Genomic DNA, 26,625 nt, shown 5'->3' with positions numbered 1-26,625 from the left:
AGACAAAACTTGGAAAGAACTCTTTTTACATTAATAAATATGAGAAGTACATCTCACTTAGCTTTTTAGGTCTGTCAAGCTCGAATTAGGGATTTAGCCCCTCATGACTATTTAGGGCTTTACATTAAATGGAATATAAGATGGAATAAAAGGGGTGAAAGAAAAGAAGTAAATGAAATTTCTACTAAAGGGGTTTCCTAGATTTTATCGTCTAGTTCTTTATTTATAGCTGCTGTAGTGAACTTGCACCTGATATTAATTTTTTTTTTTATATTTTCTCAATCTTTTTCTCTTTTAACTTATCATTTTTATACTTGTAAATCATATATAATAAAGATATCAATTTTTATTATTTAAACAAAAAATAACTGTTAAATAAATATTTTTAAAAATATTTTAATATAATTTTATTATAAAAAATAACTCATATTTAACCGTTATCTAATATCAGTCTTGACTTCATTATCCAAGTGCTGAGTCTAGCAACAGTTATCATTTGTTTGTCGGCATAGACATAATCTAACTTTTAATTTTAGGTAGATTTACTTGTAATTATATGACATTCTGTTTCCTTCTTCAGTTCCGTGTGCCCGTGTGGAACTGTTTTGCCCACCTAATATGAAGCTCTTTTATATTTTTAATTAATATCGAGAAATGATTTATACAGTCATAATTATGATATCAATTTTGTTAGGGAAACAATAGCCACAAAATATTCATATATTAAGGGTATGATGTTTGATTTACTTCTTACTTTTTGGGATTAATTTATTTCTAAAATTATTTTTACTTATTTAAGAATTAATTTTTCATCCAAATCTATTAAATTTTAAAAATTAATTTTCAAAGTAAGTGCTTTGAATACTAAAAAATAGGAATAATTGAGAGATTTTTTTTCCATTTACCTCTCAATTTCACTCTATTCTCTCCCTCCCCCCTCTAGCTACTAGGTCTATGAGTAACTTCATTTATTTAAGTTACAGTTTTGAAAACTAAAAAAAATATTAAAAAAAACAAACAAACACACTGTTATTCTTTCTTTCCTTCTTGAAACGAGTAAATTGAATATCCATAATCTCTTTTATGGAAAAAAATAAATATACGATGACATTATTTTTTATGGGTCAATATTATAGTTGTTAGTTTTTTTTAATGCAGAAATTTGAACTCACAAAGCTAAATTTTCCCTTTTACTTCTCTTTCATTATGAAATCAATCTTATAATCTTTATATGATGACATATTTAAAATCATTAATTAAAAACAAAGTGAATAACCTATGAATTTGGAATGGGGTATATACGTCATTCTACCATGTTATATAGTATCACTTTTTCTTTTCTAAGGGAGGGCTCCACCACACTGAAAGGGAATTGGATATATGGGAAACAAAATTAGGGAGATGTCAGTATGAGCATGGATCCAGCATTGTTGTATATGGATTACATCTTCATCTACAGTCTACAGTGATGGTAACTTCTGCGAGTTGTAACATCTTCATCCATGTTTTAACGTATTATATATACAGGCTTTTCCCAGCCGTATTTTTCAACACCACTTTAAATTTGGGCAACAAAGTCGAGTCAAAAAGGAAGAACGCCAAACTCAACTAACCTTTTGTAAATTTGTTGGAGATGTTTAATGCTTCATCAAAAACAAATCATTCGTTGGAAATTAACTACTAATCAGAGTAACTCTGTCAAATGCCAATGTCACTTAATTCAATATTTGTTTCCTGCAAGAGGTCCTCCACACTCCACTATATCTAGCTTTAATAGTATCCATTGCTATATGTTATGTGGAAAATTTTGTCTACTAAAGCTATATACTTAATGATTGTGCTGGAGTGTTAGCAACCCTTGAATCTTGATGCTTTTTTTTAGAAAGGAGAAATGCCATGTATGCACAGTATTATTTATTGACAAAATTATAATTTGAATTAAAAAAAATAAGATGCATATTTGCCTAAATTATGGTTTGACACTTAAAAATAATAAATTTCAAAAGCACTAATAATTTTGGCCAAAAGAGTCAAAAAGGCTAACAGAAAGTTGTTAAATTGTAAGTGGCATTCCGGTTTGCGACACGACCCTTGAAAGCTACTCCATACATACAAGAGTTTCAATTTCAAAGCTGTCTTTTATGCGTTCAAACCGTTCAGACTACAGAGGCACCCGACAATCCCTCTTAGGAATTGGGAACCCGTCTTTATCATTTTTCAACAACTCTTTTTTGTTTCTTTTTAGCTTCCAATAGTTGACCCAGACTCTAACACTGCATGTGTGTGGCTGCTTCAACTTTCCTAAATCATTTTCGGTGATTACTGTATTACCATTGCTTACATACTTACATGTTCTGCCACGGATATTTTAAATTTCATAAATCAACTTTTTCCTGTCATTATAGACTTATGGCTTATTTCTGTAAATATTTTTTATCAATAATTACAAAAATCACTACATTATTTATGTGTTTTTTTTTTAACTTTTGTGAAAGAAATAATAAATAATAATATAATACTGTATTAATATTTCTTTATAAAAATTTATAAGCAAAAAATAATCAATACATTCATTAATAAAGTACATCAACTAAAAAAAAATCTAAGCCCACCTAAAATTTTATGGAAATGATTCTGCATATCTGTGAATGAATATTGCAAATTAAACTTGAAATATATCCAATAATTAATAGTTTAAACTTAAAAACAGAAGGAAAGAACAAAGATGGGAGGGGAAAAGGAATTTGTTTTCTTAAAAAGCTACGAATAGATTCAATTTTAAACGTGTCGTCTGTAAATGTTTGCATTACTAATTAAGCTGAAATTCTTTGCATGTTTATCGAAATATCAACTATAAGCTTCAGCCCTTTTACCAAGGATGGAATTCCGTGCATTGATGAAAGTAACAGCACCGTTGTTCTGGCATATGTTTTTATTGCTGTGGACCAAATCTTATATGCACAAGCACAAAGGCTTGTCTCTCTTACTGAGATTCAACTCCTGCCCTGCCATTCTTCTAATCTTAGGCAAATAATTGAAACTCCATTGTCCACTTTGCAGTTGGGCATTAATGATCCTCTGTCTCTAGCTTCATCTAGTCAATCATGCACGATGTAATGATTAAAACAAATATAGGGATATTTAATGTTCATAAAGTATCTTTATCATAATTATCAGAAATTTTCTTTTTATTCATAAGTGAATTTACGTATATTAAGATTAAGATTCTATTTAGCATAACTAAATGATAAGCTAGCTCATAGTGAAAAATTATTAACAACATTTCTAATAAGATACTTATATTATTTGCCTAACTTTAACTCTTTTTTTTTTTTTTCTATTGAAACATATATCACGTAAAGTTAGTTAAATACTATTATTTAACTTACATCCTAAATAACATATTTTTAAAGTATCGTAAAATCTACAATATTAATTTAAGCATTCATTTTAGTAATCTTAGCATTGAAATGAATTTTTGTTTAAAATACTTAGTTAAAATGTAATTTTTGTTTCTTATTTTTTTAATTGAAATATTTTGTTATTGACTTTTAAAAAAATCACAATTTTAGTCATCTTATTTTTTAATTGAGATATTTCATTCCTCATTTTTAAAAAATATGTAATTTTAGTTCCATGATCAATCTCAGACTTGTTAATTGTGTCTTTTTTTATTTTTTTAATAAATTAAGCTTATTATCAATTAAATATTTTTTCATGTGCATAATAAACAATTATCGGTCGATGTTTATAAAATACATCGATCAACATTTGAAATTGACCATAAAAACTAAAATTATTGATTTTTAAAAAAGTGAGAGAAAAATGTTTCAATTAAAAATAAAAACTAAAATCAAAAAGTTTTTAAAAATGAATGAAATATCTTTATTTACAAATGAAAAACTAAGCATAAATTTGAGAAAATAAGAGATAAAAATTACATTTTAACTAAAAATACTTAAATGTATATGAAATGTAAGACTCACATAATTATAATAAACAGCAACTATGTTCTAAGTATCGATAAATTAATAAATAAATGTTGAAAAATTTATTGATTGAATTAAAATTATTTAATAAAATTAATTGATTAATTAACCGATATATGAAAAATCATGAGTTGTAACTATCAAATATTTGGATCAACTGATATGAATATAAACTTGTTTAAGTTATTTTTTTTAAAATAATAATTCATTTTTAATTTTTAAACTTTGTTTTTATTTATTTAGCAAAATAAATTTATTTTCAAATTTTTCTACGTATTTTATTAAAATTAATTTAAGGATATATTTATGTGATAATAATAATAACCAAGACAGTGAAGTGATAGTAGTGCCAATAATTTGCTTCCATGTAGTCGAAACCTCTGGTTGGTCATTATTTCATTAATCATAAATTTATTTATAATGGTCCTGAATAGGAGAGGAAGATCCATGCTGGTTGATTTACCCCAATGTGGAATATATAGAAGAATACAAAAGTGAGTAAATTGGGCGCGAGAAAATATTGCAAAACAACCTTGTGTGTTTCTTCCTTCACTTTCAACGTCACCATGCTTCAGCAGCTATTGCTGTTTCTGCTTCTCTCTCTACCCCCCACTCTCTCTCTAAACCAAGACGGCCTCTTCCTCCTCCAAGCCAAACTCCAACTCTCCGACCCCCAAAACGCCCTCTCCGACTGGAACCACCGCGACGCCACCCCATGCAACTGGACCGCCGTCACGTGCGACGCCGCAACCGGAGGCGTCGCCACTCTCGACTTCTCCAACCTCCAACTCTCCGGCCCCGTCCCCGCCACCACCCTCTGCCGCCTCCCCTCGCTCGCCTCCCTCAACTTTTCCTACAACAACCTCAACGCCACCCTCCCCGCCGCCGCGTTCTCCGCCTGCGCCGCCCTCCTCCACCTCGACCTTTCCCAGAACCTCCTCTCCGGCGCCATCCCCGCCACCCTCCCCGACTCCCTCGTCACCCTTGACCTCTCCTGCAACAACTTCTCCGGCGATATTCCGGCGAGCTTCGGCCAGCTCCGGCAACTCCAATCTCTCTCCCTTGTCAGTAACCTCCTCGCCGGAACCCTCCCCTCTTCCCTCGGCAATATTTCAACCCTCAAAATACTTCGCCTCGCTTACAACACCTTCGACGCCGGTCCCATTCCGAAAGAGTTCGGAAACCTCAAAAATCTCGAGGAGCTCTGGCTCGCAGGTTGCAGCCTTGTGGGCCCCATTCCACCCTCTTTAGGAAGGTTAAGTAATCTTTTGAACCTCGACCTGTCGCAGAACAACCTCGTCGGAGACATACCCGAACAACTCGTATCGGGTTTGCGCAACATTGTACAAATCGAACTCTACGAAAACTCTCTCTCCGGCGCGTTGCCACGCGCCGCGTTTACAAACCTCGCCAACTTAGAAAGATTCGATGCCTCCACGAACGAGTTGACTGGGACGATTCCAGAAGAGTTGTGTGGGTTGAAGAAACTCGGGTCGTTGAATTTGTACGAAAATAAGCTCGAGGGTTCTTTGCCGGAGACTATAGTGAAATCGTTGAACTTGTACGAGTTGAAACTGTTCAACAACTCGCTCACTGGGTCGTTGCCGAGTGGGTTGGGTAAAAACTCGAAGTTGCAGTCTCTCGACGTTTCTTATAACCGATTCTCCGGCGAGATTCCGGCGAGATTGTGCGACGGGGGAGCGTTGGAGGAGCTGATTCTGATATACAATTCGTTTTCCGGGAGGATCCCGGAGAGTCTCGAGGAATGCAAGAGTTTGAGGAGGGTTCGGCTTGGGAACAATAACTTTTCTGGCGTTGTGCCTGAAGGGTTATGGGGTTTGCCCCATTTGTATTTGTTGGAGCTTGTTTATAATTCTCTTTCTGGGTCGATTTCCAATTCGATTTCCGGGGCTTGGAACTTGTCAATGTTGTTAATTTCCGGGAATAAGTTTTCTGGGTCGATTCCTGAGGGGGTTGGGGAATTGGGTAATCTTGAAAAGTTTGTAGCTAATAATAATAGTCTTACTGGTCGGATTCCGAAAAGTGTGTTTAGGTTGAGTCAGTTGGATAGGCTTGTTCTCGGAGACAATCAGCTTTTCGGAGAAATTCCTGTTGGAGTTGGTGGTTGTAAGAAGCTCAATGAGCTTGATTTGGCGAATAATAGGTTAGGTGGGAGTATTCCTAAGGAGTTAGGGGACCTGCCTGTGCTTAATTATCTTGATCTTTCAGGGAATCAGTTCTCTGGTGAGATTCCAATTGAGCTGCAGAAGTTGAAGCCTGATTTGTTGAATTTGTCGAACAATCAGCTTTCTGGGGTGATTCCTCCTCTTTATGCTAATGAGAATTATAGAAAGAGTTTTCTTGGGAATCCTGGTTTATGCAAGGCTCTCTCTGGATTGTGTCCAAGCTTGGGTGGTGAGAGTGAGGGTAAGAGCAGAAAGTATGCGTGGATTTTCCGGTTCATATTTGTGCTTGCTGGGATTGTGTTAATTGTTGGGGTGGCTTGGTTTTACTTCAAATTCCGGGACTTCAAGAAGATGAAAAAGGGGTTTCACTTTTCAAAGTGGAGGTCGTTTCATAAGCTGGGTTTTAGTGAGTTTGAGATTATTAAATTGCTGAGTGAGGATAATGTAATAGGGAGTGGAGCATCTGGGAAGGTTTACAAAGTTGCGCTGAGTAATGGCGAGTTGGTGGCGGTTAAGAAATTGTGGAGAGCAACTAAGATGGGAAATGAATCTGTTGATTCTGAGAAGGACGGTTTTGAAGTTGAGGTTGAAACATTGGGAAAGATTCGGCACAAGAATATTGTGAGATTATGGTGTTGCTGCAACAGTAAAGACAGCAAGCTCTTGGTTTATGAGTACATGCCGAATGGAAGTCTTGCTGATTTGTTGCACAATAGCAAGAAAAGCTTGTTGGATTGGCCCACCAGATACAAAATTGCTATTGATGCTGCCGAGGGGCTCTCATATTTGCATCATGATTGTGTTCCCTCTATTGTTCATAGGGATGTCAAATCTAGCAATATCTTGCTAGATGATGAATTTGGAGCAAAAGTTGCCGATTTTGGAGTTGCCAAAATTTTTAAGGGAGCCAACCAAGGGGCGGAGTCCATGTCTGTGATTGCCGGATCTTATGGTTATATCGCACCAGGTACAACCTTAAACTTGAATTATCAAACAAACTTTTGAATTTTAATTTAAAAACGAATAAATTCATCCAATGTTAAACCTCAACCTACCTCATATGGTAGAAAAATTAATGCATGTTTAGTTTGTAGTTGAAAATATTGCGACGTGCATTTTAATGAAAATCCAACAGATAAAAGCAAAATGAACATAAAAGTAAAAGTCATGATCCATTGATAAAATTACTCCTGTCAAATATGCTCATAATCTTGTAAACTGTTTATGTGTTCATTAATGTTATGTGCATAATTAATTAATCTGCATTCTGCATAGATTTAATTGGATTTTCTGGTTCAATGTGATGCAGAATATGCTTATACACTTCGGGTGAATGAAAAGAGTGACATTTATAGCTTTGGTGTGGTCATTTTGGAGTTGGTAACTGGGAAGCTCCCTCTTGACCCAGAGTATGGAGAAAATGATCTAGTAAAATGGGTTCAGTCCACATTAGATCAGAAAGGACTGGATGAGGTGATTGATCCCACTTTGGATATTCAATTTAGGGAAGAAATCAGTAAGGTACTCAGCGTGGGGCTTCATTGCACTAACTCTCTTCCTATAACCCGCCCTTCAATGCGTGGTGTGGTTAAAAAGCTGAAGGAAGTAACTGAACTTCCAAAATCCTTAAGTGGAAAACTCTCTTCTCCTTATTTTCAGGAAGAGGCTTCGGATATTGATCATGAGGGAAGCTTAGTTTGAGCTAGATGCTGAAAATCATAACAGTCAGCTTCAATTTTCACTTCAGCTTTGGTACTTAAAATGTTAGTTTTTGCATAGGTAATAGTAATTGAAGCAGCAATTGTAACAAAATAGCAAGAAACTTTCCAATTTCAATCGTGTCTAATGAAATTCACAATAGAATATATTATGTTCTACTTTGCATTAAACTCAAGAAATTGTAATATGCCAATCTTTATCCGTATTGCCGTCCATATCTAGTTGGCTTATCTGTTTACTATTTATTTCTGTTGCGGTACTCATTTGTAGTACTATCACTTGGCATTAGAAATGGCCAAAATATCCAAATCCCATGCGTATAGTATTGAGTCAACAGCTGGTATTAATATTGATTTGTGACTTAAACTTGAAGCCTGAAAGTGTTAGTGTGTAAGATCATGGCAAAGAATAAACAAACGCGGGACAAAATACTTAGCAAGCCAGATACTACTTGGCGGGATGTGTTATTTTTTTTTTAATTATTAAAAATTGGACATGATTATGATGTTGTCAGAGGTTTTTGTAGATGAAATCGTTTAAAACCTTTTATTAACATCATCTACCCTAGTGGAGATTACTTCAAATCAAATCTCAATTTTAATATGCTAAAGCGGAAGATAATGCGTAGTTTTACTACATCTTTTCTCCATTTGTACTCGATTAATTTTGAAAATGCATTGACCAATGTTATTTTCTTCTTTTTTCCGCAGTGTGACAAGGACATCAAATGCATTTAATTAATGCGGATAACCTACCCGCATAATAGTTAACGTTGGGAATGATATTTTCAATTTGTAATGGGCTTTTATTTATTGAAAAATTAAACGATTATTCTTCTTATATCCAATAATTTTTTTCTCAATTAAGTTAACAGGTCAATTAAGTTAAAAAATAATTAATATTATTATATATAATATTAAATTTTTTAATATATATTTAATATATATATATATATAAAATAAATTTTGTAATAATTATTTTTATTTAATAATATTTTTATATATAAATTTTAAATAAAAATTATAGATTTAATAAAAATTTATAGATTGGGGTTTGCTACATTCCCACATCAGTCAATCAAAACCATTGAATGAAGATTAAACATCTCAAAGTTTATCATGACAAATCTAACTTAAAATAAATATTCAAGATATAAATCATTCGGTCTTCATCCAACAGTGGTCATTCATAAATGGGCGAATGCATATGTAGGGAATTCAAAATATACTTGTAGAGGTAACGATATTCAAGCATCATTTATTTATTTATATTTTTTTATAAAATATTTTATTCTACTTTTTCTACATTTTAATTTGATACTAAATATTTCATTTTCTTTCTTGTAGTCTTCATCGTAGAGGTACTATCGTTCTTTCTATTTGTTAGATAAAATATTCAAGCGCATTTTTTTAGTGAATCCAAATATTCTAATCGAGAATAAGTACTAATAGTTTAGATATTGAGATTTATTTAAGCAATTGATATCTTTAAATAATTTTTTTTCTCCGTTACACACAAACTTAGGAGCAAATTTATTTGTCATGTTGGTAGTCTTCTCTTTTTTTAATGCCTTATTGTTAGTTTAAAATTAAAGTTATATATACAATTGTATTTTCAATAAAATGACTTAGTATTATTCTTCTATATTTTTTATTTTATTATAATTGAGTTGAGAATGATGGCTATTTGTTAGCAATTTGCCAACGGATAATAAACATTATATAAGGTTTGAAAACTTGAGCTATAAGACATGAACAAAATTTCTCTCTTCCTATCACTATCTTTCATATATTTTCTTTGGTTTTCTCTACTCACCTTTGTTCTTTTGAATACACTCATCTAAATATGCTGCTGTACAAATCTTGGAGCAAGCTAATTAGATATCAAATTTACCCAAGAAGTGTCCCAAAATTTGCTCTCAAGGTAGTTACTATTGGCGTAACATATCATTTTTTGTTTTCTTATTAATATTTTCCTATGCTAGTTTAATATGTTTTAGACTTAATTTGTTACGCATGCTAAGGTAGGAGAAATTATTAAATGGTTTAAAATTATCATGTTATCCATGATCTCAACCAATAATCATGTAATACTTAGATAATAAAAAATATATTTACTAAATTAAAGATATACTTAGTAACTATAATAAGGATTAATTATGTTATCCCTAAATTTAAAGAATTTTAATCAATTTAAAATATTAAATTATTTACATGTCACATGATTATTAGTCAAGACTTGATAGTTTTATATCATCTAATAATTTTTTCTAATATAAATGTAAGAGAATAACTTGCTTAAAACGTCATAACACCCCGTAAAAATTTCCAATTCCTCAATTATCAAAATGATTCAATATATGATGGCATCTCCATGAAAACTCTGTTGTTGCTATAGTTACAAGTATGAAGTATCTATTTTCCCGAGAGCGGATGCGCTGTGTTTGGAGACCCTAGTAGCTCTATCCGTTTTTCTAAACACCAATGGTTTTTTTATTTACAAGCTAACATAACAGATTTTATTTAAGTAACCAATTGTGTTTGGATTGCTGGAGGGACAATCCGAACTTTAGTTTCGAGAAGCGACATCACCCATACTTTTAAGGTGAAACAATCTTAGACTTAGTGTTACTGCAAATGCACCGGAGAAACAAACATGTGCTGAACTAGTACAAGTTGTACCAGGTTGGTCTGCCAGAATCACAAGCACAACGAAACTGTTGCATAAATCCCCTTCCCGGCCACTACATCTGATACTATTTTTTTATTAATCTTTTGTACTATTTTTTAGCTGAGTACAACAATTATTTTAAGAAATTCATAAATTAAAATTTAAATTCACAACATTTTAGAATAATATACAAGTTTGTTATAATATATTTAGTAATAGATTTTTATTTATAGTAAAATTATTGACTTTTAAAATAATTATTTTAAAAATCATATTCATAATTAAAAGTAATTTTTAATTAATTAATAATATAAAATATTTTATCCTAAGAATGTATGAGATTAAAATATCCATACTTCCTTAAAAAAAATCCATACCAAATTTAGGATATGAATTAGTGTCATTGATCAATTTTATTTTTTAATTTTTTTAGTTACATTTAATTTTTAATTTTTTTCTTAGGCGTGACCACCTCAAACCCAAAATATTCATCGTGGCTAGCTAGCTTTTACTTCAGCAAGTCCAATTATCTTTGGGCCTAGGGTATCCCTTATCATTCATTAGTGTAACTAAAAAGCCAGAAAGATAGAGAAAATTAATAAAATAGAAGTGAACTGCTAATCATTGAGATCTCATATCACTTGTAATTAATTAAGAAAAGGAAAAAGGAAAAAGGAACGCAAACGAAAAGACATAAACTAAACTGAACTATGAGCATTCGAATTGTCCAAACCTTTTACCCTTTCCAGTTTGATAAATGATGTAATCCTATTTTAGAAGGCTGCCGTACAGCTGGAAGTTTATGCTTTTATGCATGGATGGGATTTTTTTTTTTAAAAAATCTTAAAATAAAGTACTCAAATTTAAAACTATTAAATTAAAAATAATTTTATACCCGTTAATTCACGTACTCAACGATAATTGCACGGAAGTTGTATAAAATTAACGTGACTCGATTTATCATATTCTCTAACTTTAATTATTTCTTAATTTACATATTTATTTAATGAAATATAAATAGGTCCATTCGTATAATTATTGTATGAAAAATTTTGGTATTACATGGCAATGTTTTTTTAAAATTTTTTTATCACCAAGTATGGCGAACTTTATTAATTAAAGCCAAAAATATTAATAATAAGATAAGTTATGTACACGGTCCGATTTGGCTGATGCTTGTAGTTGTACCTTTAGTGTGCAATGGTCCACTCAAAATAAGTTTTCTGGTATTACATATGGCTTAATAACTATTAGACATAAGCGAAGGGTATTGTCTCCCTAATTGCCTATCCTGACTTTTGAACATGTCCTCATATTCATATCTGATGGATTAAAATTTATGATTTCATCTTCATACCCGTTGAGTATATTGAATATTCCCGACCTTATCCCGTACCTGATTCAAATTAGAAAAATAAATTTTTTTGTAAAGAAAATATTAAAAATTTGATTTTAAAAAAAATAAATTGATTGTTATATATTTATTTTTAACTACATATATATCAATAAATTTATTATAACGCATGTGCCTAAAAAAATCGTTAAGAAAAGAATATTAAATTAAGTAAAAATTTTAAAATAAAATTAACTAGTAACAAAAATTCTAGGTCTTTTGATTAAATTATACAAAAATTTTAAAAATTTTAAGTGGCAGGGCGGGTCCGGGTTCAAGGTCAGGGCGGATGTAGTAATCTCATACCCGTATCCTTACCCGACTTTTAATTGTCGAAAAAAATCCAAACTTATACTCAATTAATTCGAGTATTACGTGTCAAAGTCAGGATAAATTCGGACAGGTACCTACAGGTAAGGATTTTCTTACCATGTCTAATAACTATGAAGCATCAACATTTCTTTTTTGTTTGAATTGTCATTAAATTAGACACATTTCTAATATAATATTTCTTATTAGATGTCTGATTCAAAAATGACATGCACACACTTAAATTGTTACCTTTACAAAACTAGTATATTTGAAAAAACATAGAATGTCAGTTTTAAAAAATAAATATATCATTAATTTAAATATTTTGTTTTATATTATTTATATTTCATTTAATTAGATTTTTTTTATGTATGTGATGTCTTTGTGTCCTATATTTTATACATTAATCATGTGTTCATGTATGTGTTAGCTTAATACTATCTATTGTAAAATAAAAAAATTATGCTCAAATATTACTATTGCTAAATGCAGAAAATTCCTTCCATTTTTGGAACAATTTGCAAAAAAATTTGGGAAAACTTATTAGTTGTTTATTTTTAAATATATTAAACACGTACCTTGTCCTTGAGCAGTGTAAATAAATATAATCTCTTCAGCATATGCTAAAAATTCAGTCAGTAGTAACATGTATAATTTAGTATGTTCAAAGAGTTAAGTTGTCGAGTTTTAAAATATAAAAAAAAAAGGTTTTCGGAAATTAAGTAATGGTTGAAAGGGTCTCTTTTGGGTATCTTTGCGTGGAATAATTTTGGTTCGAGTCTATAATACTACTATAAGTAGTAAAACTTTGTCTATGTAAATTTGAGACTTAATTTTAAGATTATTAACTAATTAACTCGTTCGATGATTTAATCTATTCCTTTCAATATACTAATATTTCTCTTCTTGGTTAATGAAGAGATTAAAATTTAGAAAAATGTGTCGTATAAATATAATAAGAAAAATACTAAAAATACACCCTTTTGAACAAACTTTTTTCTATAAATTTATTTGAAATTATAAAATTTTATAAGTCTCATATTTTATTGAATGAATATTATAATTTTTAATAATTTTAACCAAAAAGGTTAAAAAAATATCGTCAGAAATCAATTTTATCACGTGAGGAAATCACTTATTTAGAAGAATATATATCTTATGTTTGATTTTTTTTTATTTGAAAAATTCTCTTAAATGAATAATAATTATGTCTCACGAGCAAGATTAATCTGATACTTTAAGTTGAGATAAAACTAACTCGTGATCTGGGCTCTAATCCAAGAAAAAAAATCTTTTTGTTATTTCCCCTAATTTCCTTCACCTAGTACATAAATATTGAGACACGATCGCATTTGCTCTTGCCATGTGGCAAAAGATAGTGTGCTGCAACTATCAATGATGTTGAAGGCTAAGCCTGTGAAGTTGCATTGAGAGAGAGAGAGAGAGAGAGGGGAGAAAAGTTTCTTGCTATGCATGAGAAGTCTACGTGAAGGAATGGAGTTATGGTTGGCTGAAAAATATTTTCTACTTATTCTTCTTAGTTTTCTGGTATTAATATTTTTAACTTTATCTATACTCCAGGGTGACATCGGACCTAAGTTGTGGCTCTATGCTTATATTAGGTTGCCCCAATCCCACTCAACTAACTCTTTTATCCTTATATTAATTGTTCCTTTTCATGTTAAAACTGGTTTTGTTTTATTTTTAATTAAATTCAAAGCTACCTTTAGTCAGACTATAAAGGAAAAATATCTACATTTATTCCTCTACAAGTTTTCATACAAATATACAAAGCAAAGCAAAACTTGAGATCAAAGCAATCTTATATCTTATTTCTTTTCATTCTTCTCTCTCTGCAACTAACCCCATCACTTATTATGAGTTCCACTCTCTATATTTAGAATTTTAGGTATCACTCTCTCCTCTCTTCCTCGTAAGGGCAAGAGGGAGGTTGGGAAAGACTGCAATATTATTCTCTCATGCAAAAGAAAGCACCAAAAAAAGTAAGGGAGAACTTAATTCATTCCCACCCTTCAACAAAAATTGGCATGAGGGGGAGCAACCTTTAGAAGAGACAACATTTTCTTTACCCCTTCTATTTAATTATTACTACTTTAAATTCATCTCTTATAGCTCAACCTATATCTCTTAGTCTTCCTCGGTCCATCTTGTTTCGGTTTCTGTTCCATTTCTTTTATAGCAGCATAAGAGGAGCTTACAGAGAAGAAGATATCCAGAAATGGAATGAGGGTGAAATTAAAGAGGATAACAAGGAAATGACTCAGTGCAATTACCCTCAAAACAGCCATAGCATCATTGTGGAGAGGCACAAAGATAGCTTGATCAGAACATGTCCTACATGTGGTCTTCATGTCAAATGCCAAGAGCAGGTTCACATAAACTCTTTAATAAGTCAATGAATACTTATCATTATCCTTTTTGTTTCTATTGTAGTTTGAATTTAATGATGTAAGTGTTTGTTTTTGGTATAAAACTTAGATACAGTTTGATAAGTATTGTTGATGTTGTTCTTTAATCAGAATTAGAGTTTCATGGCGGTAATCTATGTAATCTTTTAATACATACCTTTATTACATGGTTTATCGAAGTGAAACGTTAATTCAGATAATTAAGAGAATAGCACCAACAGGACCTAACGAATTGTATCTAACTTTTGTCTTTATATTTTTTCTATTTTATTGGGGCATTCATTTCAAGAATAAACATCTATATTTTGGTATTAATTCTTAGGCTGCTGGAATTCATGACTTGCCTGGACTTCCTGCTGGAGTGAAGTTTGATCCTACTGATCAGGAGATTCTTGAACATTTGGAAGCGAAGGTGCGCTCTGATATTCACAAGCTTCATCCATTAATTGACGAGTTCATCCCTACTCTTGAAGGCGAGAATGGAATCTGCTGTACCCATCCAGAGAAGTTGCCAGGTCAATTAAATACAAGCCAGTTGAGATTATTGATTTCCATTATCTTTTACTCTTTCAACATTTCTAACGAGGGATATCGATCATCTCATCTCCTATAAATCACATTTTAATTTTCGTTATTATATATTGTTTGCCAAGCATAATATATATATATATATAGTCAGACGTTTGTTTTCTTTAAAATTCAGTAACTTCAAACGAAGAAAGCATGAGCTTTGCTGAAGTCATACTTTTGGGCAGAAGACGTGACCATTACATCATTATGTTATCCATTTTTATAACATCTTTTATTTTGTTGGATACAAATGCAAGCCACAAAACCTTGCGTTTACAACTGTTTCTCTTCCTTGATCTGGCACAAGAAAGCTCTTCATATTATATATATATATAAAAAAAATAGTTTTGAAGAAAATTATAAGATATGCACTAATGGTGTAAAACAGTTTTACAGTGTCATTTAATCTTAAATTATCTTAGAAGTCATATAAGAGATGGTGTTTGATTGGTTGACAGTAAATACCTTATATGGTATAGTTTTAATTTAAACTTTGATGTAAACTAACATCTTAATGCTTCAATGAAATTGACTGCAGGAGTTAGCAAAGATGGGTTGATCCGACATTTCTTTCACAGGCCTTCCAAAGCATACACAACTGGAACAAGGAAAAGGAGAAAGGTGCACACAGATGCAGATGGCAGTGAGACTCGGTGGCACAAAACAGGTAAGACTAGGCCAGTCTTCATCAGTGGCAAGTTAAAAGGGTATAAGAAAATTCTTGTACTTTACACAAACTACAGAAAACAAAGGAAGCCTGAGAAAACAAACTGGGTCATGCACCAGTACCACCTTGGCAACAATGAAGAGGAGAAGGAAGGGGAGTTGGTGGTCTCCAAAGTTTTCTATCAAACACAGCCTAGACAATGTGGCTCACTCATGAAAGACCTGTATCCTGCAAAACTAAGTGGTGAAGGCGTGCATGAGGTAACTAATCATAAGAACACTGGCTATGTCGAGTACTACAATAATTCTTTTGTATCATATGATCAAGGGGACCAGCATAGGTCCAGCACTGCACAATTAGTATCCCATTTCCCTGTCCATGATGGTGCTCCTTTCATTCCTTGAAAGTAGTGGTGGTGAGGAAGTGGAAAGTTGAGATGCAATGCATGGAAGGGGAAGGAACATTACAATTGTATTCTGCAATGAAGAAATAAGTTAATAACCAACTATATCTAGTTAGGAGGGAAAAGGTGGCACAGAATAAGGAGAAACTGTTTCATCTGAAAGCTAGTGGTCAGATGGGGGGGGGGGGGGGGGGTTCAAAGTAAAGAAAGAGACAAAATGATTTGGCTGTAACTTTGTTTTCTTTCTTTTATTCTTTTGGAATTTTTGAAGGGTAGCTGTTATCATGCTTTGTACAGTGACACGAAAACATATCTCAATTGTCCTTACTTGGGTAAATACTAACCATCAATCTGTGCAAACATGACTTGTATCTAAAGCACTCTTGAACTGAAGATTCTGTCTGCGTTTTTTTACTGAGTTTATTTTGACTATACATGTGATTAGAGAAATTATATTCTTATAGCATATTTATACTGCTTATCTTAAAACAGTGGAAAAAGAGAAGAAAGAGAGACACTCAATGAGTGATAGAATGGAATGAAATAAAGAGAAAATAAATTATAAAGTGTTGTAAAGAAGAGATATATAAATAACATAATTTATACGATTATTATATGTGTGAATTTCGATCCACGAAAGGTTGCTAAGCATCACTGCAAATTAAACCATCCTCGTTATGGGAATGCGGATAACAGAATCGCTATGTGCTTTAAATATGACATGCTATTGTTAGACTATCCATTGGCGTTCTAATAAAAAATTTAACCAGATGTCAAAAAACAGCATTACTATGAAAAATGCAAATTAGTCAAGGTAACCATTCACTAATTTCACTCCATTTCAGTGAGATTAGATATGAAAGGAACTCTACAGTAGAATATTATTTTACTCAACCGAGAAGTATACATACGAAGGTCAACAAGTTGAAGAAGCAATTGAGTAAGTGTTGGAAAAAGGACAATGAAGTCACTCAACTTTAGACAGAATAACAACTGGGAATCGATTAACTAACATTTATATTCGATGATGCATGAAATCAAAATTATCTTTGTATACAGAAAGGGCAAAGTGCACACATAAATAGTCAGCTTCTCTTCATCTGCGTCTTCTTCTCGGTCTTGTTCTTACATCAGTGGCAGACTATTCACCATCTGCCATTCGGTAGCTTGTTTGTACTAAAATAAAATAATACTGATGGTGTATTGACTTGTGGTGCAATCAAGTCTACTACTTTATGCCACCAAACCAAGTCTTGCAGAGCCATACCTTCAACCATAAGAAATTTGTATTTGCCTATGATTTGCATATTCATTTATTTACAATAAGATGTATTGCAAACCAGGTCTGCACACTCCTACTCACACATGGGACATATACCAGAATCCGAATATTAATGATTAAAAAGAAGGTTAAATGAGCTATGATTAAATAATAAAATTTATGTAACAATTAGATATAGGTAGCTTTACTCTCATATTTAATACCCTCCATTCACTAACTTTTTCCCCCTTATGTCAAGGGAGCCTAAAGCTCAGAAAAACAAAGACAAAAACAGCAGCAAGCACACGCGTCTCAGGTATATTCCAGGATCCTTTGTTGGCAATCATTTGAAGGGTCAACATAAACACCACGGCTAACAACTTTCTATCACACCCTGTTAACAAGAACCGATTTCCACAATAAGTTTCTCAAGGCCATCCCAGATAACATGCAAAGTAGAAACAAAAAAAATTGCATACAAACACTCTGACATTGCTAGTAAACAGACTTTCAGATATAAGCTGTTCATAGACTAAGTTTCAATGAATAAAAATAATCTCATTCTCAATTAACAATAAGATAAAAAATTAGAAAATATCCAGAGTCAGATACCACTTAGGATGCATTCATGGAGCTTTAGATGGCACCAATATTATCTTGCAAGACTATTGCGTCTTTAATCTAACTTACCACTGCCTCTAGCCAATTCCCAAGATTTGTCTTTACCTCAATACCTACTTATCAGAATGAAAACAAGAGCAAAAATAAACCTATCAATGTGAACCCAGCAATAAAGTTTCTATCTTATATAAATTGATCCACAAAATTGGGAACTCGCAAATAAGTTCTTCTATAAATTCTATTCAGTAATCAGTTTGTAAAAAACAAAACTACATAGGAACAAAAATAGTATCTTTCACCCCAAAAACAAAATTAACCTTTTTCCATGATTCTAATATCCAAAATTCAGTCAACAGAGATGAAATCATTAGGATTTAGGAAGCATCAAGGATTTAACTTGCGGTTGGTGACTGACCCCAATTTTGTACTTGTGCACCAAACTTAACAAACAACGAAACGGACGTTTAAACAACCAGCACAGCATTCTTCAAATGATGTTAGCCATTCTAATTTCTCAATAGAAAAAAAAAACATTTGTTTCCTTGAGTCACCGAACAGTGCACAGAGCTGTCACTTGCGATCGACGTAACATAAATTGAAAAAAAAATTACCTATTAGCTATAATCAGTCACTGTTTCTTGTTTTTCTTCTTCAACAGATAAACATCGGTTTCTTCGTAAGCGTAATCGGGATGCAGATGCTCGTGCGGGACTTTCTCAACGTGGAAGACTTGTTGACACAGTTCCCAGAAAAGCTCGTGCGCCTCGGGTGCCCTAAGCTGGTACCCAAGCAAAACGACGCCGTCGTCAGAGACGAGGGTTTCCATTGCAGAAACCAAGGAAGGAACAGATTCCGGAATGTAAACGACATCGGTTGCGATAACGAAATCGAAGGGAGGATTTAGGGCAGCGATCTGCTGCGGGTTGTTCCAGTAGAGCACGGAGTGTTTGAGGGACTTGCGGAGGATGGGCTTGTTGACTTTCAGGTTGCGCTTCAGGGCCGGCATGACGGGTGCGATGTCGGTGAGGAGCAGGTCCGTCAGGCCCAACAGGTAGAGGCCCATTCCCGCCACGCCGCAGCCCGTGCCGAGCTCCACGGCCCGCTTGCCTTGGAAGTCGAGCACGCGAGCGTAGGGGTTGTTGTCAGAGGGTGGGCCCCAGCGCTCCGCGAATTTGACGAGGACGAGGGAGCATGGCCACACGGTGGTTCCCACGTGCATGGACCCGTTGTCTTGCTGAAGCGACAGAACGGCGTCGTTCACCGCAAGCTCGATCACCGGCGAGTCTGTGAACTTCATGCTTTCTCTTCCTCTCACTGGACTGTGGAGTTTCGATTCTAACACGCAACGCAGGTGCGGAGGATGTTGGATTGTTGTTTGTTTTGGGTTGTGGGCCAAGAGGCTGGAGTTGGGTTCTGGAATATTCAAATTCATGGGCCTTACTCTAATGGGCCCTGAAATATAGACACTAGGTCCACACATAGTTGAGCAAGAATCGATCTTGAGAATTGATTGTTTCTCTTATAATCAATTTCCATTAGGGTGATAATCAATCGTGTTTACTTATAATCTATTTTAATATACAGAAAAAAGTTAGAATTTTAAGAGAATGTATGGTCAATGATATATTTAAAATAATGTTATACGAGAAAAGAAAAGATTGATGGAACATCCATTTAAAAAAGAAATGACAAAAAAATCAAATAAGGTGATTTGAACGTGAATAAAGAAAATCAATTAGAAACATGATTTTTAGTTTGAAAAAAAAATGGGAAACCAAAAATGACATTGAAAAAAAAATCATTTAGAAAAATCTTAGACTCGATAATATTTTTTGAAAATTTAATTTTTAATCATTGTTAAATGAGATTATGTGATTCCTGTATTTAACTTCACCAACTAGGATAAAAAAGGTAAGTAAAAATTTAAATGTTTTTTCTTATCAATTATATTTTTTATTTTCCTTAAATCAAACAAACAAAACATCTATCTCGGAATACCTTTGAGTTATACCCGAGAATCAAATACCATAGTTAAAATAAATATTTAATTTTTTATCTTTTTATTTTTTACCAATTTTCTCTTCTCCATTTTAACTATCATATTTCTCTTCCATATCTTAAACATAATATACGTGTTAAGTAGAGATTATCCTCGAACTTTTTTCCATAATTTTTGTTGAATCATATAGCATAAATATAGCCGGGAAAAGCAGATTTACTCCTATACGTGTCTCTTGGGTACTTGCGTACTGACTCAGAAACCTTAATCGGTTATTTGCGGTATACACAAAAATCTTAATTTCCTATAACTGATGTCAGATGAAAATGCGATGTTCGGAGGGGACTAAATCAAAATTGTGTTGTCTGATCAGAAGAAAGTAAAATGCAATACGTGCAATGAGAAGATCTTACGACTAGACTTCATGCATGGCAATTATCATTAGACATATATGTCTTCCCTACATTAAACTTTATCATTATCAATGGTTGTCAAATCTTTAATCATCTGCTATGTATTTCACTTAAAAAGAAATTGTGGTATATAATCTTGAACAACCATTTGATAATTAACTTGTCCCACCACACCACGTCCGTCATCATGTGAACAAAAGTAAAATCAAAATCATAGCATGGTGAGTGCGGCAGTCAATACTCAATAAAATGGCTTTTCTTTTATCTTTTCTCCCTTTTCTTTTGATCCCTATATGTTTTCTTTCCCAACCCGTTTGATCAAACAATGCAACCGAGCATAGGATTAACTGTTAAAGTCTTATGCAAAAACAGTGATACCATCAACCATGTGCACATGTGTGCCCCTTGTTTTTCGTTGCTAGGTAAAGAAAAATGCTAACAAGCACGAAAATAATAACGATAAAATACACATGTATAGCTTTGTGCAATATGGCATTTGCTACGAAAAGAGGCATTCAGTATATGTATATTATATCCATAGAAGACAAAATGGTGAAATTAAGATTTAAGAACGAACAAGTGAGTTCATAAACTACTAATAAAGTTATTTGTCCGCATCAAAACTGATGAGGCCCGTATTTCTTGTATTCCGGTGCAGTTTTGTTTTATATTTTTATTCATGGAGCCATGGAGGAATTCCGGTAACATTGGAGGCTAAAGGATGGTAATGGACTTTCATAAGATGTGAGATAGTTTTCTATACACTATTAATTGAGAATATATATAAGAATTTGTCTCGTACAAAAGGAATAATTATGATGACTATGATTAAATATTCAGTTATAACCAAATAGAAACATAATTTTACATTATAAAACATAATCGTTACATCACTATGACACTATCAGTGTGCTAATTTGAACAGAAGGGATTTGGAGTTCTTTAAGCATTTAATTTTGAATTAGATTTTGAAATGTATGTGTACAAAAAAAATATACTATTGAAAAGAATTTCTACTAAAGACTGATGATACTTATTCCAAGATATTATAGTTTCTCACTCTTCGGTTAGGAGAATATTTTGAGGGGGAAAATTACTACATCCACTTTAGGGCTGACCCATACGCCTTGTATTTTACCTAAAAAAATTTGCTTTACCAAAAAGCAAAAAAACACTTGTCTTGGGATACATTTAAATTATGAGCTGTGTTTACCGCCCCAAGAAAGATAGTGAAAAAAGGCAACAATGTTTTTTTTTTTTTTAATAAAGGCAATGTTGCTAATGCAGTAAAAAAGAAGAGGAATTGACAACGAAGAAAAACCAAAAGAAATGAAGAAAGATTTGATCATTTATGGAAAAAGCCTTTGAGTGAAAGCATATAAATATTTTTTAACATTACAAGCCTCTCTCTAAGAATTATTTTCGGCCTTAATGATGTAAAAAAATATTTATTTTATAAATGTGAAAATATTTAACTTCATACTATTATAAACATGGATACGCGTAAAGAATTATCAAACTTGAAACATCTTTATCAAATAGCCTGGCCCTCTCACAGCATGTCAAGAACCACTTCATTTTTTGGAAGTTTAAAGTCATAGATGAAGAAATATAAATGGGTTTTAACATCATTCTCTAACGGCCATCATGTTGTCAATTTTGTTAAAAAATATTTTGACGACATACAAAAAGAGAAGATAGCTAGTAGTAGTACATGTATGCATGCGTTGTTGATGGATCGAATGAAAGGGTACATCATCTTATTATTTTATAATAATCAACAACAGGCTAAAAGTCTATTTGTACTATAGAATCATGCTTTTTTGGTCATTGGAAAATTCTCTCTTTTGAGTCCAGTTTGACAGGCAACAACAACAACCACAACAACACGGAGATGAAAACTGAGCAATAATGGAGTCCAAAAGCGGTCCAATCCTTTGCCCCCACTACTCCACAAACCCCTCCCCTCTCTCCCCTTTATCAAAAAATTAAAGCCCCCCATTTTTAGAAAAGGGGTTAGCTTTCAGGATTCAAAAGAATATGCATGGATATCTATCTCTCTTCTTTAATTTCACCCCTTCAATAGTTTTTATAACAACTTTTTCAGCCTCCATCAAGCACTCAATTCCCACCTTTTTTCCTCCTTGCAAAGTTTCAAGATAAATATATTCTTATTTTTCCTACTAATTCCAACCCCATCCACCATTGGCATTTATTATCATATGTTCCCTTTCATTGAGAAAAAAAAAAGAAATAAAGGAGAAAACTAAAAAATAAAAAACTTCACATTTGATTGCATGATATCAAATCAAATCCATCCGTTGGTTGATGAAGGGTGGCAAATGGTTGGCACCACCAACACCAAGAAAGTCCCTAGTTTGTCCCCATGCACTCTCCTCATTCTGTACGTGCCGTCTTTTTGTAGGGGGTATTTGTGACAAATCACCTGAATAATTATTATTATTATTCTCTGCCTCACTCCCATGATGACTTGTTGTGAGTACTGAGCTTGAACCGTACATGCCACAAAATTTGTTCCCATCTTGGCCTGGACTGTTGCATTTCAAACCTATGCTCCCATGGAATAATGATGATGGGTCCGATGAAGTTGTCCCAACTTGTGCAGCTTTTTGCAACAAAGCTGTGGCTGACATGTTTGCTGAGCTTGCTTGATGGGATTGGTGTTGTGAGCTATACAAGGAAGGGACACTTATGAGTTGAAGGTTTGGGTTATCCTTAACAATGTTATTGACTAGTGGAAGTGAAGCAGTGCTAGTTAACTCTTGATGGCTTCCATTGGAGGAGAGTTTATTTCCAAACACCCAATTTAGCTGGTAATTAGAGGGTGGTGGATTTGAGCATGAAGCAAGTGGATTCCCACTAGTACCATAAATTGCTGTTGGGCTTGTAACAGACCCAAGTTGATGAAATTCATGCAAATTATTGTTGTTAGCCATTGCCTCATGAGCCTGAGATGTTTGAGTCATCCAAAGGGATAGGCCCTTATTAGATGTTTGGTTACCTGGTGCTGGCTCCTGATCAGAGCATGAATTTGGCTTGAAAAATGATGAAAATTGGGTTGTCATGTTAGGACCTAGGGGATTTTGCATGATGCTGTAGTTGCTAATGTTTGATGCTGCGTTCACTCTAGCTGTTTCTTCTGCTAAGGCATCGCAGAAGGCCCTGTGAGTGATGAAGCTATCCCTCCTGCTCATCCAAAATTGATAACATACAGTAAATTAATTAACTGCGAATAACGATATGCAGCCACTCTTATATATCAAACATTTCATTAATATCGATCTATTATTTATTTTTATCTTTTTTTTTTCTTATCACAACATCATGTTGTTTTATATACTTGTGTTTTTCTCTTACTCTCTCTAGGTGTCATTTAGGATTTAGGCGTCCATAGATTATTTTTCTTAACTAATATTTAAAAGCAAGCAAGCATGCAAGATAGTTAATGTGTACCTTAAAAAAAGAGTTAAAGGCATAATTATAATAAGGTGGCTCAATTTTATTTTCTGCCTCGTGAGCTCTTAAGAATTTCTCTAGTGAGACTGCAGCATTTTACGACTGGTAACACTTAATTATAGCTTATGAAAATAAACTACACGAGCTGGTAATAAACACTAACAATCAAGAGAGTCTTATTTTTTTAACCATGTTTCACTTTTTTGATGGGAACAAGAGAAAGGACACAAAAAATTAGGGAAAAGTTCAATACTAACCTATAGGGTCCATAACCCCACTCTCCAGATTAGTCAATAATATTAAGACAATTTCTTAATCACATAAGGTAATCTATGAGAATTCAAAACTAGCTTAGAGCTTTTGTGGTTTAAGATGATTGGAAAAAGGTAATAAAACTTGCAAGTATAGATTCTTTCAAGTTCTTTTCACTGCACTAAACTCATTTCTCCTTTTACTACTCCCAAAATGTAAAATAGACAGCATACACTCAGAAGCGCAGAGAAGAGAGTCAGACAAAGATGTCACAGCTACAGTTTAAAGACTTCAGCATCATGGTTATCATTTTATCTACATCTTTTTGGATTTCATCTCACCACTGCATGAAGGAAGCGATGCTCTTAATTTCTTTTGCCACAGAGATAAGGATGGTAATTGCTTGTTTCATTTATTTATTTTTCAATTTTCTTCTTATATATACCACTAGACAAGTTACCACTTTTACACAATTTTTTTTATTAGTAGGATATGGATATAACTCATCATAACAGTTTGTTGTGATCCACAATATATAAGATAGAGAGATAGATATGACTAAATACCGTGAAAAGATAGTGCCACAGTCACATTTGTATTCTCTGGTGCCACATGTTTTTGAGTGTGCTTTCCAATCTGACTGAACAGCATAACGCTTTGAGCACTTCTCGCACTTCCACTTCTTCTCACCGTGTTTTCTGCAGAAGTGCTTCTTTATCCCAGTTAGGTCTCCCAGGGCCCTTGAAGGGTGGTGATGGACACATGTCTTCTCAGGACACACATAAACTCGCTTCCTTACTTCTTTGCTTGTTCTTTGCTTCAGCTTCCAAGGAAGGTTGTGCCCTCTGCGATGGAGTTGAAGGTTTTGGTCCCTTTGGAAACCCTTGAGACAGATTTCACACACGAATCTGTTTGTGGCCATTAGAGTCTTCGGTGATAGGACTATGACTTCAGCTTCGGGATCTGTGCATGTACAAAACATTATTCATTAATTCATTCACATAATAATAAACCATTAAGCATTGCTCTTTATTTGTGAAAAAAAGGCTATTAACTTTGAATATACTTATTATCAGGATGACGAGAAGAGAAAAGGTAGAGAGACAGAAAGAGATAAAACCAAAGATGCTGAGAATAAGCCATGAAATTAAAGAATTAAACAAATTACTTGCCTGGATTTCCAGGGAGGTTTCTCTTCCTCTTCAAAGTAGGAGGCTGATTGTTAGATGCAGCAGTTGAAGGGTTCTGGTGAGGGAAAGCATTTGAGATTTCTCCATCATCCATCTTTTCCAGCATCTTAGAGCTTAGGTGTTTTTTTCAATCCTAAGTTTGACTCAGTTTGGAAAACAGTTGTAAATCTGACTAAGGTGGGAAGGAAGTATATTAAGTGTTTGAATTAGGAGAAAAGCCGAGGGAATGGGGTAGCTTAGGTAGCCTTGTTATTTATATGGTTCCAACCCTAAAACCAACATGAACTGATGTATGCTAGATGGGATCTCTCTGTCCCTCCCTCTCATAAATGTTGCAGTCAATTTTAATTATCTACTTTTTAGGTGGAATAAAAAACTAAGATGCTATGGGGGAGGCAAAGAAAAGAGGAGAGAGAGGAAAAACAAAGAGAAGAGGTGGGGTCAGTCAGTGAAATATAGAGAGAGCAGGAGGTGAGAGGCAAAGGTGTATGATGACACATATGCGGTCCTGAGAAAGTTATCTTCGTTTGGAATGATTATCTCATAATTTGTTACTTTTCGTTTTCTTATTTTTCAAATCCTTTCTCATTCAATGACTTTTTTATTCAAATCTCCAGATAATTAAATAGTGAGGAACTAGTCCTTTTGTGTATATATGTAAAGTTTACCCCAACATGAATTAAATTATTTTCATAAAAAAAACTTTACCTAACCATAACCCCGGAATCGGATTGTAAATCTGTTAATTAGTTTTGCCTAATTAAATACAACAAAAGTTACAAAACATATCAAGCTTATGTTTATCGAGTAGAGCAATAATACTCAATTACAAAAGTAAGAATATATTTGTAGTCACATATATCTGGTACATCTAATATTAATATATTGTCCTCAGGGCATTACATCCAAAATCACTCTGAGTTTACATGTTATATTTCCTGTAATTTTCTTTTCTGCCATGACCCTCAGAAACCTTTGCTTCATAGGCTCTAGTGTAGTATGTATGTATGTATATATATATATATATATATATATATATATATAGCTTTATGTATAGATTGTCCAATTCAACAT

At 33.3% G+C, this 26,625-nt stretch overlaps 3 protein-coding genes and 1 pseudogene across 4 annotated transcripts; 2 read left to right on the top strand and 2 right to left on the bottom strand.

Annotated features, from left to right (window-relative positions):
• The first annotated feature begins 4,466 nt into the window (after positions 1-4,466).
• On the top strand, positions 4,467-8,135 carry LOC114375285 (receptor-like protein kinase HSL1). Its single transcript, XM_028333064.1, has 2 exons — positions 4,467-7,142; positions 7,485-8,135. The coding sequence occupies exons 1-2, from the start codon at positions 4,556-4,558 to the stop codon at positions 7,874-7,876; spliced, it is 2,979 nt and encodes a 992-aa protein (XP_028188865.1). The 5' UTR covers positions 4,467-4,555; the 3' UTR covers positions 7,877-8,135.
• Positions 8,136-14,124: 5,989 nt separating this feature from the next.
• On the top strand, positions 14,125-16,759 carry LOC114374673 (NAC domain-containing protein 73-like). The gene is made up of 3 exons (XM_028332342.1): positions 14,125-14,659; positions 15,021-15,213; positions 15,807-16,759. Exons 1-3 carry the CDS (start codon positions 14,546-14,548, stop codon positions 16,337-16,339), a joined length of 840 nt encoding a protein of 279 aa, XP_028188143.1. The 5' UTR covers positions 14,125-14,545; the 3' UTR covers positions 16,340-16,759.
• Positions 16,760-17,325: 566 nt separating this feature from the next.
• Positions 17,326-19,633, bottom strand: LOC114377540 (protein N-lysine methyltransferase METTL21A-like). 2 transcript variants are annotated; one of them, XR_003659101.1, is made up of 3 exons: positions 18,832-19,633; positions 18,290-18,333; positions 17,326-17,993 (listed from the first exon to the last, which is right to left on the bottom strand). XR_003659101.1 is itself a non-coding variant. In XM_028336093.1 (2 exons), exon 1 carries the CDS (start codon positions 19,515-19,517, stop codon positions 18,849-18,851), a length of 669 nt encoding a protein of 222 aa, XP_028191894.1. In that variant the 5' UTR covers positions 19,518-19,627; the 3' UTR covers positions 17,326-17,993; positions 18,832-18,848. The 2 variants fall into 2 exon arrangements, 1 of the variants encoding a protein (XP_028191894.1); XM_028336093.1 differs by lacking the exon at positions 18,290-18,333 and having other exon boundaries at positions 18,832-19,627.
• A 2,629-nt stretch (positions 19,634-22,262) lies between these two features.
• On the bottom strand, positions 22,263-25,956 carry LOC114373451 (annotated as a pseudogene).
• Positions 25,957-26,625: the final 669 nt, after the last annotated feature.

This window comes from Glycine soja, chromosome 11 (genome assembly GCF_004193775.1).
Source record: "Glycine soja cultivar W05 chromosome 11, ASM419377v2, whole genome shotgun sequence".
Lineage (NCBI taxonomy): Eukaryota > Viridiplantae > Streptophyta > Magnoliopsida > Fabales > Fabaceae > Glycine > Glycine soja.
This window is presented reverse-complemented; position numbering and strand designations above follow the sequence as displayed.

Coding starts and splice junctions, on each gene's coding strand:
- LOC114374673 (XM_028332342.1), top strand. CDS start 14,546: ATGACTCAGTGCAATTACCCTCAAAACAGCCATAGCATCATTGTGGAG. Junction 14,660..15,020: donor ATGTCAAATGCCAAGAGCAG/GTTCACATAAAC, acceptor ATTAATTCTTAG/GCTGCTGGAATTCATGACTT. Junction 15,214..15,806: donor CCATCCAGAGAAGTTGCCAG/GTCAATTAAATA, acceptor AATTGACTGCAG/GAGTTAGCAAAGATGGGTTG.
- LOC114377540 (XM_028336093.1), bottom strand. CDS start 19,517: ATGAAGTTCACAGACTCGCCGGTGATCGAGCTTGCGGTGAACGACGCC.
- LOC114375285 (XM_028333064.1), top strand. CDS start 4,556: ATGCTTCAGCAGCTATTGCTGTTTCTGCTTCTCTCTCTACCCCCCACT. Junction 7,143..7,484: donor TTATGGTTATATCGCACCAG/GTACAACCTTAA, acceptor AATGTGATGCAG/AATATGCTTATACACTTCGG.